The following is a 13,245-nucleotide window of genomic DNA, read 5'->3' as shown; positions in this document are numbered from 1 at the left end:
CAAAACTCACCTCAAAACCGTCGCATGGTGCGTCGTGTGCGTTTCCGTGTCCTTCTTCCGGCCCGAGTAGCTCACCACCGTAATGTGCCGGGTCTGCGTTCGCACCACCCTCCGCACCCGACTTCTCCCATCCCCCACGTAAACCACCGTCGTCTTCTTGCGACTTCCACCACTTCCCCCTCCCTCACTCGTCCCATTACTCAATGCACTTCCGGCACCATTGTGGGCGTTACTATTATTGTTGTTGTTATTGCTATCATTCTTCCTCGATTCGCTCCCACTCTCCGACTTGCCATTCAAACTGTCCAGCTTCTCACTCAGATCGTAATAGCTGCTGTGCTGGTGGGGATAGTACCGGAAGTATCCTTCGGAAGATCCTCTCTCGTTTGCCGCCGCTGCCGCGCTGAACGCGTTTTGGTACTTGAGCTTCTCACCGGGGCTGCTGCTGTGATGCAGATGTCCCCTTGGAGAACTCCGCGAAGAAGACGAGGACTTCCTATCTCCGGACGAGGATCCCCGTTCATGCGGATGATGATGATGGTGGTGGTTGTGGTAGTGCCGATGGTGGTTCTTGAAGTGATGGTGGTGATCGGACACTCCATTTCCACCGTACAACTCCGGTTCCAGCATGGCGTTACGTTACTTAAATCTTTGCGTATAGTCGGCGTTACGCGGTTTTCTCTTGTCGATCAATTTCACCTTCAGACAAACTACGCTGGAAGTGGAGGGTGCTTGGAGCAATTGAGGAACATGGTTACCCGCGGTCGTCGTCGTCGTTTATTGTTTAATTAATTACGGTCGCTTTTCCGACTAAGGTAAGCTAGTTTCTGATGTTGCTGCCACTGCTATGCTCGCGCCCGTTAATTTCACTTTTAATATCACTTTCCTTTGTTGCGATCATTTTCTTTGCCTCCGCACAAAGCACTATTAGTCATTTTAGCTCGTTTTGGTTATATTTTCCTCTGCGAGGGGGAACTTTCAAAACAATGCACCCGAAACTCGTTTTGCCTCTGGGTTGAACGTTGGGAGTGGGGTTCGATTAAAATTAGTTCGAATTTATTCGTTGAAGAGTTTTCCTTCGAAATGAAATCGGACGCTGCTTTGGGCGAGAAGAAATTTCGATTGGTTTGGCTGATTTGGTGATTATTTTTGGTCGTTGCTATTTTGTTTCGTCGGGTTGAACGCGCGCGCGCACTCACGGGATTATGTGAACACAAACACGTTTCCGAGCCCGCAACTTGCACTTTCGTTTGGAAGATGGATAACGGCTGTTGCTAGAGGTGGGAAATGGAAGAAAAGAATATTGAAGGTGAAGTTTTGTTTGCGTAAAAATCGTAGATCGGATCGATTGGTTGCGAATCGATTCGGTTTGATACTTCCTGAAAGTCATTTCTGGTTCGGTGTGATGGCGATGTGGCTGGTTGTCACTGGACATTTTGAACGAGCTGAACAATTTGCCATTTTGTATCCCAAAGTCGTTATGCTTTCTGTATCCCATTAGTACTGATAACTAGCTCTATAGCTACAATAATGCATATATGCGTTAAAATGGCATTGAAAATGTAGACACGCCTGATAACGGGATTTTTTTTGCACATAGAAACTACACATAGAAACCACATAGAAATACTGCATCATTATTGCCAATATGAAGCATGCATACTAGCATCAAATAAGCACTTTAGCGTCTTTATGATTGCATCTCTCAATGCTATTCATTGTGTTATCTGTCAACGTGATTATTGTTAGGTCTGGATATTGGTGTAGCATAGACATTTTCAAGATTGCTGGAAAACTTATTCAAACAGACTCAATTCAGAAAAGTTAACAATCCTTTATCAATCCTATGTGTTTCGCAAACGAAATTCTCACGTTCCACTCTAAACCAACTCGATTTTTCACTTTTAGAACGTTATTTTTTTTAATTTTTTGTGGGAAACGATAGGAATTTTCTAGTGTTGTACACAGATAAAAATATTGAAATTCCAATGTAGTGTAAACTCAGGCATAGAGTAAAAATAAACCAAATTCATCTATTGTTACGGCATTTCGCTTAGTTTTCAACCAAAGATGCTTAAATGCTACATGATCGTGTAAATTTAAAGTGCATTCGATTGAAAAATAAGCGATTTATCGTTGACATTTCAGTTTATTTTGATGCTCCAAATATGTGCATGAAAATAAACTTAAATTTTCAACATATTTTTAGCTGTGTAACGCGATCTGATTCTTTGCAAAATTTTAGCGGTGTACACGGTAAAAAATGTTAAAAGGGGATTAATTTTAAAACAGTTTTAGAAGACATGTTGTGGTTCGTCACAACTAACTTTCTCAAACTCGTTTGAAAGTTACTTACGGCGATTTGAAAAAGTAATCGAGATTTTTTGTTTTAATGTCTGTTTTACTACACTGGGGAGGTGTATCAGTATTCGTCTCCTAAGGGAATTTTTTTTTTATAAATCAGTCCATATGTACGATTTTGAATACTGTCAATACGTTAAGCGAAAGCTTTCAATCCAATCCAATCAATCAAAAGAGAACGCACAGCTTTTGAAGTGTCTAGAAATTCGATGCAGTACGATACTTGTGAAGATGCAGAGGACTTCTCGGTGTAGGGTCCGGTGGGAGCTAGGGACTTGTCCCCTAGCACCAATGATAAACCACCAGTTGGCTTGAACGGGTCCTGGATCCGGTTAACCAGTTTCCAGTCAGCCCAAGAGGGGCTCTGTTGAACTCTTATAAAAACCCACTGGTCCGCAAGCACGTATCCGTGCATGCGACCTGAACCGCAAAGTACTTTAGCCCATCACCAGGATTAGGTTCCACGTCAGCGAGATCCTGATTATGGAAGACTGGCAGCATAAGAACATGGACACGACTACGGGTCACACATGAACCACGCTACGTAGCTGACAGCCGTGCTATTCTACACCCTTAGAAAGCATGGATGACACAACCCGTCGAGTTGGCCACCTTAGCTGGTGGAAGTAGGCTCAGTTGAACCTTTCCTGACTTGCGCTGATCTGGCTCTGAACTTAGCACCTCATAAGGGCTGGGTCAACCCTAGCATGGCATCACTGATTGCAAACATCAGTAGGAGTCGAGGACGATCATCGTTGCATGCCATGGAGAATCTACCGACTTATAGCAGTAGCTCGAAGCAATGTAAATCACAAGGACTTCAAGGAGGATTAGGAATTCACAGTAAAGTGTACAAACCGAAATCGAGCAACAACGCTGCTCAAGGAGCAGGCTGACGAGCATCAAATCCTCTGTGAACGATGCCATTAACGTGCAGAGCGCGCTGAGCATGAGAGGAGAGCTTGCCGGTACTTAAAAATGTGTTACGAAGCAAGCAGCGGCTGATAAGCTTAGGCCACCGAGGTACGAGGCGACAAACCTACGAAGACAGAGAGTCACCAGGAGAAGAGGAAGACAAAAAAAAGCAGCGCAACGAGCAAGGTGAAGGTGTGCCGGAAAAAGACAGGAACGACGACGGATGGCAAACCGTCGTTGACGCCGAAGATACAAAAAAGAACAGAGAGAAAAGGTGGAGAAGAAAAAGTACGGGAAGAAGAAAGCCACGTGATGCCAAAACGACCAAACAGCGTACGCAGAAATCCTTCGTAGAGTTAAGGACGATCCGAACCTGAAGGACCTCGGAGAAAATGTGGTTAGAATGCGGCGTACTAAGAAAGGGAATGCTGATGTTGAATATGTTTGAGCTGAAGAGTGACCAAGCGATCAAGAACTCTATCAGAAGCTAGTCGCGAAATCTTTGGCGAACGAAGCAGTTGTTGAGTGCAGATATTTGAACGACATAACAACGGTGGACGACGTGAGTGAGGAGCTGTGTATGCAATGCAGCCTTGGAGAGGAGGTCATGGCAATTTGTCTGAGAAATTCTTACGACGGCGCATTGTCAGCGACGATTCGGCTACCAGCTGACACGGCGAACAAACTGCACGGATAAAACACTGATTCCCACACCATGATTTACAAGTCATGAAATTTATGAATTGGTTAGGCCGTGATATCAGGACGACAAATCATGGATCCTGGAGTCATAATCATGATTCTTCATAAACGTAACATCAAGAGCGACAACACAAAGCGGTGCACTTTGCTTCAAGTCATTCGCATCGATCACCCACCACTTATCACGTTAGATTGGTACTGTGGTAAAGTACGTGGCTCTCAATCAGAAGGTTCTTGGTTGGAATCTTGTTCTAGCGAATTTGTTTAATTTTTGTTTTCATTTTATCGAATTGACTGACAGAAATATAAATAAATCCGAAATGGATGCGCGAATCATGATTTTCGAGCATTCGATGCATGATTTCGAGCACTTAGCTGCAACTTGTGTCGCGTTACGACAATCTGACTCATGATATCGTGAGTCCAAATCATGGTGTATTTTCATAAGAAGAAAACACACTGGAATCATGATATCCGGGTGCATAATCGTGATTTTCGGATTCTGATTTCTATCCGTTTAGTGGAGAAGGGAAAGATGATAATTGGCTGGTCGATATGTCCACTGAGACTCGTCACACGAGCAGATAGGTAACCGATGCGTCCAGGCAGAACCGAACTGCACAGGAAATGTGGAGAGAGAGGTCACTTTGGGAAAGATTGCAAGAATCGATCAAGGTGCTTGCTCTGCTCACCGGAGGAAGGAAACACCCATTCGACGGGCAGGTTCAGTTGTCGTGCGTACCTAAAGGAGATCGCCCAAAGTCCAACAGTAATGGAGGCAACTGGCAACGGATCAGACCAACCTGAATCACTGCGACACCGCACAGCAGCTGTTGTGGCAGTTGACAACAGCAACTAAGTGCGACGTTGCGATAATGGTTGAACCGTATCGAGTACCACTTATTAACGCCAATTGGGTGGCGGATAGCATAGGTGCAGCGGTGATACAGATGACGGGTAGGGTTCATGATCGCCAAAATCGACGGAATCCATTTTTGCAGCTGCTACGCGCCTCCAAGATGTACGCTCGAAGAATTTAGTCGGGCGTTGGAGGAGTTGATCGATGAAAACGGAAGACCCGCAAAGATCGAAGTCCCGCATACTGGTAGAACGAGGCACTCAACGACCTCCGCGCTGCTTGCCTTAAGGCCAGGAGGCGTTACAAGAGAGCAAACAGCCAGAGCTGCTTTCAAACGCGAGATAACGCTGAGCAAGTCTGAGTGCTAGCTACAAGGAGCTGTGCCAAGCAGCTGACGCCAACGCCTGGAGGGACGCTTATCGAGTTGCCATGGCGAAAGTCAAGGTTCCATCAATGCATCAATTTCTCGGTAGCAGTTAGTTTCCGTAGTATCTACAGCTATATTATATTTCTGACGTCAGATGATTCTAGGGTCCATCGCTGTTTGGAATTAAGACATGTATACAGTCATTTATGCTTGTTCTACCTTAAATTCTTGAAGATATATTACAATTGAATCTTCCAAGAAGTGTTCCATGGAAATACCCTTCAATGAATCTTCTCCGTTGCAGCATGCACCTTCATGGCGAGTACAGCCTACAGCCGTCAATGCACTCCAATGTTCTTCGAGCAACAACTTGCTCATATATTATCAAAATGTTCGCGGCTTACGGACTAAGATCGATGATTTTTATTTGGCTACCGCCGAGTCTAAATTTGATGTCATAGTTCTCACTGAAACGTGGTTGGACGAGCGGATATATTCGGCACAGTTATTTGGCAGTCAATACACCGTATTCCGCAACGATCGCAATCAAGAAAACAGTACCAAATCACGTGGCGGCGGTGTACTGATAGCAATCAATAGGCGCTTGTGTTGCAGCCTTGATTCTTCCCCAATCAGTTCTTCCCTCGAGCAGATTAGGGTCAAGATCAAAGGGCAATATAGATCATTGAGCCTTGGTGTTCTATATTTGCCTCCGGATAGGAACTCTGATTTGGAATGTATTCACAATCACGTAAACTCGATTGGTAATGTACTCGGTCAACTAGCCTTAAAAGACCTGGCGCTGATTTTTTGCGATTATAATCAATCTAACCTGGTGTGGATCTAGCAAGAAAATAAACCCCCAACAATCGACATTCTTCGATCTAGCATATCTGCATCATGCTCAGCTCTTCTGGACGGGTTTAGTCTACACGGCCTAGTTCAAATAAATACTGTATTGAACACAAACTCTCGTTTACTTGATCTCCTTTGGGTTAACGACATCGCACTCTCTGATTGCTCCGTGCATGAATCTATTGACCCTTTGATAGATCTTGATTCTGATCATCCTGCTCTGGAAACATGCGTTAACATGTCGTCACCTATTACTTTCGAAAGCACCGATGACGTAGAAGGACTTGATTTTCGCAATGCGAATATAACTGCGCTTAAACAAATACTTGCTCAAACTGATTGGCACTGTCTTGATACCGCATGTAATGTAGACGAAGCCGTTGACCATTTTACTCAAATAGTTAATCAAGCGATTATCGGAAACGTGCCACTTCGCAGGCCGCACCCCAAACCCATTTGGGGAAAAGCTCGACTTCGTTATTTGAAACGGTCAAGATCTGCTGCTTTAAGGAGGTACTGCCAATATCGTAACTCATCAACCAAACGCATTTTCATAGAAGCCAGTATTGACTACCGTATATACAACCGTTTTTTGTATCGGCGATATACGAGACAAACTCAGGAAAATCTCCGCCTAAATCCATCACAATTCTGGTCCTTTGTAAAATCCAAAAAGAATGAAGAAGGCTTACCTGTTGAAATATTCCTTGGAGACCGCCAAGCTCGTACATCGGCAGACAAAAGCAACCTACTGGCAGACCACTTCAAACAAGTCTTTAGTAGCTCCTCAGCTTCTTCAGTTCTGGTACACAAGGCAATAGAACATACTCCAAGCGATATTCTCAGCCTCGATATAATTGCGATTACTCCGGAATTAATTGGAACGGCCATATCGAAGTTAAAATCGTCTTATGCAGCTGGTCCAAATGGAATTCCCTCCTGCCTACTTAAAAAATGTTCTACTGAGCTCATCGAACCACTAGCAAAAATTTTTAAGCTTTCTTTTGAACAAGGTGTGTTTCCTAAGCGATGGAAAGCATCCTACATGTTTCCAGTTCACAAAAAAGGAGACAAACGAAACATCGAAAACTATCGAGGGATAACGTCTCTGTGTGCCTGCTCGAAAATATTCGAACTTATTGTCAACGATGCCTTATTCTCTGCTTGCAAGAGTTATATATCTACTGATCAAAACGGGTTCTTTCCAAAGAGATCAATATGTCCCAACCTTGTACCATTTACTTCGATGTGCTTGATGACTATGGAAACTGGTGCGCAAGTCGACGTCGTTTACACGGATCTCAAAGCTGCGTTCGACCGTGTAGACCACGGTATTCTACTGGCAAAGCTCAATAAGCTTGGTGTGTCAGGAGCAATGATACGCTGGTTCAATTCTTATCTTACTGACCGACTTCTTTGTGTAAAAATTGGTACAGCTGAATCATATTACTTCACCAACCCTTCAGGCGTTCCACAGGGCAGCAACTTAGGACCATTGCTGTTTACGATTTTCATCAATGATGTTGGACTGATCCTCCCACCAGAATGCCGTTCATTTTACGCAGATGATGTTAAACTGTATATCATTGTTCGTTGCTTCAGAGACTGTTTTCAACTACAGAGCCTAATTCACAGCTTCGAAACGTGGTGTTCAGACAATTGTCTAACTCTGAGTGTTCACAAATGCAATGTAATCACATTTCATCGCAGTAAGAGCCCTATTTTGCACGATTATAAGATGAACGGCCAGAGTCTCCAACGCGTCAACAATATTCGTGATCTTGGAATCTCACTGGATGCCCGCTTAACGTTCAACCAACACTACTCGGATATGATTGCTAAAGCAAACAGACAACTTGTTTTTATATTCAAGATTGCCGACGAATTCCACGATCCTCTGTGCCTCAAAGCGTTATACTGTGCGCTTGTACGTTCGATTTTAGAATTCGGATCAGTCATTTGGTGTCCATATCACGCAACCAGGATAGCGAGAATTGAGGCCATCCAAAGAAGATTTGTTCGCTATGCCCTTCGGTATCTACCATGGAACGATCCATCGAACCTTCCGCCCTACGAAGAACGTTGCCAATTATTGGGTATAGAAACCCTCGAACATAGGCGTACGACCGCACAGGCGGTTTTTGTAGCAAAACTGTTTACCGGAGAAATTGACAGCCCCGAAATAATAGGCCAAATTGGCATTTATGTTCCCGAACGGAATCTTCGCTCAAGAAACTTTTTGCACCTCGGTAGCCGATCATCAAACTATGGCATGCATGATCCGATACGTTTCATGTCCACGCGGTTCAACGAATTTTACTCGATCTTCGACTTTCACGACACCTCAACAACATTTTGTCGGCGAATACAACGTGAATTGGTCGATCGACAGCGTAATATTCCAATATAATCATATGAACATCTACTAATTTGAACAGGTGAGTCTCTGTCCAAGTCCTGTACTCAGTAGTTTTGTGCTATACCCTTGTCTTTATTTCATGGATTCCAACCGACCCGCTACAAACATCGAGTATCAACTGGATCAAACCCCGACTTCCCGAAAATGTTTTTAAGTTCATCTATTTTAGAGATAAGTTTTAAATTGTTTTCGTTTGTTTTCTGCTGTTTACTATTCATGAGCTTAAGTTCTCTGTTATTTTTTGAAAAGATATGGGGTTTTTACGCTTTCTTGTTTCCGGCATAATGTGGCTGACTCAAGGAAGCTTTTCCCCATCCAACCTTTTTCATTTAGACTAAAAGGGTCAGATGAAATAAATAAATACAAATACAAATACAAATAATTTCCTTTGAGATTCGACAACACTTATACAAAAGTTACATCATCAGGAGGCCCAAGAGAAAATTGCCAAGGAAACCACCAAGAAATCACCATAAGTTGGCCACAGAAGTCTAAGATTTGGTAAGTCATTTTTCAAAAAAATCGAAAAAAAACTCCAACAACAGTCCGAAATGAATACATCAAAAATCTGGACTACAAAAATTAGATGACTTCTTCCGAAGATATCAGAGAAAAAAATCAATTGATAAAACTACATGGTTATTGATGCAAAATCCCTTCTAGGTCAGTCAGTCAGCCAATCTGGTCAGGAAATCTTATCGTATCAACCGAACTTATCAATGTGGGATAATCATATGTTTACCCTAATGCAAATTATCCATGTCCATCTATATTCTTCTTCTTTTTTCTGGTGTTACATCACAACTGCGACAGAACATGCTTCTCAGGTCAGTTCAGTTCTTACGAGCACTTCAACAGTTATTATCTGAAAGCTTTCTTTGCTGATTGATTATTTTTTGCGTGAGTATATCGTGTGGCAGGTACGTGATACTTTATGCCCTGGGAAGTCGAGAAAATTTACTTTACGAAAAACATACTCGACCGGTGGGATTCGAACACACTAACCTCAGCTTCGTCGTGCTGAATCGCTGCGAATTTACCGCTATAACTATCTAAGCCCCTGTCATCCACTATCATAACTAGCAGCTTTCACGAACAGAATTGAAACGTTGTCGTTATCAAGATATTTGTATCAACAAACGGATCTACAGTGGATGGAGACATTTCCCCTTGATACCGAGAGCAATCGGACTCACGTAAGGATAACAATAGACGTCAAATTCTTAACAATCAAAAAAGCCGCTATCTTTTGAACTGAAAATTTTACTCAGCATCAATCGAGAACTTGCTCACAATGGCGACCGTCGACACAATACGACGCACGGGTTCCATAAAGTGAGTATAAATAATAATTAAATTTGCATGGCCGAAGGACCGCTTCTTCCCGAGGATTTCAGTATCGTGTCAATTCCTCCGATCGATGAAAGATCGGACGACAGCAGCAAAAACCGACGATCAATGCGCAGACAAATTTCAATGTCAAATCGATCGGTTGCTGTCTCGGTATTGGGGAGCCGAACTATAGGGAAGGCCATAATGGGACACAATTGATTCCGACAAAAGGCAGTTTTTTTCGCTTTCCGCTGCGTTCGAACCGGTTTAGCGATGCGTGGAGGTGAACTCTACCGTTGAGTTTCACTTTCGTTTGTTTGCTTTTTCGGCGCTATTTTGACTACTACAGTGGACCTGGACATTGGATCATACGATTCGTCGATCGTTCTCTCCGGATGGTGGATGGTGGCGTGAGATCGCTCGACACGAAGAGCCTTGTCAAGGTAGAAGGTCTCCCTCTGCTGTAAGAAGGCTTCCCTTATTTGGACTTAATGTTGACTGGGACACACTTGCTGTTCTATGCCTTCCATGTATGGCGTGGGGTACCTTGAATGTCTTTAGTGAGACGACGAACGATTCAATACAAATGTGAATCATCGTTGTTTACGATTTATTCTTCTTGTTCTTTGTGTCGTTACGTTCTCACTGGGACAGAGCCTGTTTATCAACTTAGTGTTCCTAAGAGCCCTTCCACACTTATTAACTGAGAGCTTACTTTGCTAATTGATCTATGCCCGGGGATGTCGAGAAAAATTTCAACCCGAAAAAAATCCTCGGCCGGTGGGATTCGCAACCACGATCCTCAGCTTGGTCTCGCTGAATAGCTGCGCATTTATCGCTACGAATATCTGGATCTCCCTGTTTACGATTTATGATGGCCTTATTTATTCGATTGATGACTAAGTGGTTTACTTTCTTCATAGTAACCTGATTGAACCTATGGATACATAAAACAAATTGTGATCACAACAACAGATGATCGCAAACACAAACACCCAATCGATTCAGCACAATCCAATTAAACCGGGCGGGCGCCCGGCGGTGGTGACTAATCACAAACAATTGAGAAGGTCAACGAAATTGGCCTGCTCAAAGTATCCCACGCAATTGAGAAGCCTCGTCGATTTCGTCTGATCATTCACTGCCGAGACAAAAGTAGAGGCTCCTGGGGTAATATGCACTGCCGGGGCAAAACGCACCTTGTCAATTTCTCTGAAATAAACGAGTTTTGAGAGAAAAATCCTATGCGGATTGATGAAACATTGCAAATTGTTGACACCCTGGGAATTTGAAACATTTTAAAAAACTTAACAGGGAGATAGAGCATGGAAATCGAAAAACACGATTCTGATGTAACTTTCCCGATCATTTCACTTGTTGTTTTGAAAGCGATGGGTTGAGATTTTTACAACCTTTAACCATAAAAGAGATGATTAGAGACTGGGCTAGTTGTTGAAGAGATGATTTGGCGAAATAAGACAACGATTTCTATTTTTCATAACATTTTCTGTTAAGCACCCGGTTGGGGCAACATGCACTCCATCGGACGGGGCAGAATGATCCATTCCAAAATTAACTACAATCATAAAAATTATGTCATTTGAAGTCTTTAGTACCGTTTTTATGCACAATTGTATCATTTTGTAGACGAAAATCAGTAGCCAAGCAAAGCCAATCACAGTCAGCGAAGCCAGTGAAACTCACGCCTATCGCTGCTGTAGGCAAAAAGACTTGAAAATTGCAAAAAACCCGTTGCTAAGGGCAACGCAAAATTACTGTAGAAAAATGTTCTATTTCCCGCTGCATTTCCCGCATTTAGAGCTTTCAATAACACTACTGATTTAGAGAAATTCATGTACCCAATATAGGCTACTTGATGAGATTCACGATTTTAAACTACTGTAGTGAGAGAGCCAAGTGATTTTCGCGAAATTCAAGCCTACTACTATTACCATTCCCAGCACTGACGAAAATCATCCAAAACTCGTGTTTTTACGATAAATAAAATTATGTTTAAAACACGATGGTGCATCTTGCCTCATTGTTGTGATGCATCATGCCCCTTTGTTTAGGTGCGTCTTGCCTCAATGTTGTAGTGTGTTCTGCCCCAAAAAATGGTGCATCGTGCCCCGCATCAATCTGAATTCACGCAAAAGTAGTGTTTGAGAAAAGTTAAATTTTCCAACAATCTAGTGTAATTATGATGAAAATTTGCTCAACACCATGTAGAGTGAACCCAAACCAATTAGATTCGTGTATTAAAACACTACATACATGTTGTTTAGTGTCCAGTCCATTTCGGCACATCTTCCTTAAGTGGTGCATATTACCCCAGGAACCCCTATATTCCAACCAACGAAATGAACAGTTACCATTATTATTTTACCGAGAAAAAGAGTGGATTTCGGTAATTCCCGGATGTTGTGATTGCGGATAGGGCTGAATAAGCGTTGTCCATCCGCGGGCTTGTTTACGACTTCGCTCTCGGATGAGGCATATTCGAAGAACTCGAAATTTTAAAGTCATCACAGAACACGTCATTGCTGCTTGTCGTTGCTTTTGAACTTTGTTTGATTTTTTTTTTGGTTCCGTGACTGGCTGGAGCGATGAATAACAAACTGGTTGTATGTATTGGCAGGTGATAATGATATCGAGAAACAAGTTTGATTGTATTTCTTGGTTCCAAAGTGGTACGATCAGAAGGTGTGAAAGTTATATGGATTGGAAAGTGTTGCAATGCCAATTGAATAAGATCGTTATAACAACAACTTCTATAGTGAAAAAAAAAATATATATATAGCGAAATTGAACGATGGTCCTTCATAACAGTCAACTCTTCCTTACTCGAAAAAGTTGGAGAATCATAGTAAAAGTTCGTTTTCATGGCTAACTTGATTGTTCCTTGGATCACAATTGCATCGGTTATGTGTCCTGTAACTCAATTATTCCCTATTTCGATGCTCCCTTCAATATCAAGTTATGGAGTGTTTTATCTTTACTGTGAAATGCCAAAATTAAATTGTCATTCAAAAAACGGCCTCAGGTAAATAATGAGAAGGATTGTGTTTTGCATTGTGTTCAGATCTAACCCAGCTATTTAAGTGAGTTTTTTTTAATATACCCCTGATGATACTTCTGGGGACGTATGTGACTTTCATCTGTACATTGAAAGGATCAATAAAAGGGGAGAGCCATTCTTTGAGAATATCTAAGAACGTGTTGAATAACAACGATAACCCTTTACCATCAGTAATCTTTTGGTAATGGACATTTCCTTGGCTTCCCTGGGCATAGAGTATCATTAAACCTGCCACACGATATACGAATGCAAAAAGGGCAGCTTCGTCAAAGGCAGCTCTCAGCTAATAACTGTAGAATGGATCATGAGAATACTAAGCTGAGAAGGAGGCTCTGTCCTAGTTGGGACGAAATGCC

At 42.5% G+C, this 13,245-nt stretch overlaps 1 protein-coding gene across 8 annotated transcripts in view; it reads right to left on the bottom strand.

Annotated features, from left to right (window-relative positions):
* Window positions 1-13,245, bottom strand: part of LOC5567245 (IQ motif and SEC7 domain-containing protein 1) — a 645,474-nt gene that overhangs the window by 217,524 nt on the left and 414,705 nt on the right. For 2 of the 8 annotated variants that reach the window (XM_021855193.1, XM_021855201.1), the window contains exon 2: window positions 11-1,274. The exons of the other annotated variants lie outside the window; for them this stretch is intronic. In XM_021855193.1, the coding sequence (XP_021710885.1) occupies window positions 11-630 (620 nt within the window). In that variant the 5' untranslated portion in view covers window positions 631-1,274. The remainder of the gene's footprint in view (window positions 1-10; window positions 1,275-13,245) is intronic. 8 annotated transcript variants of the gene reach the window in all.

The sequence above is a fragment of the Aedes aegypti genome, chromosome 3, assembly GCF_002204515.2.
Source record: "Aedes aegypti strain LVP_AGWG chromosome 3, AaegL5.0 Primary Assembly, whole genome shotgun sequence".
Lineage (NCBI taxonomy): Eukaryota > Metazoa > Arthropoda > Insecta > Diptera > Culicidae > Aedes > Aedes aegypti.
The sequence above is the reverse complement of the archived record's forward strand: the minus strand, read 5'-3'. Positions and strand labels throughout refer to the sequence as shown.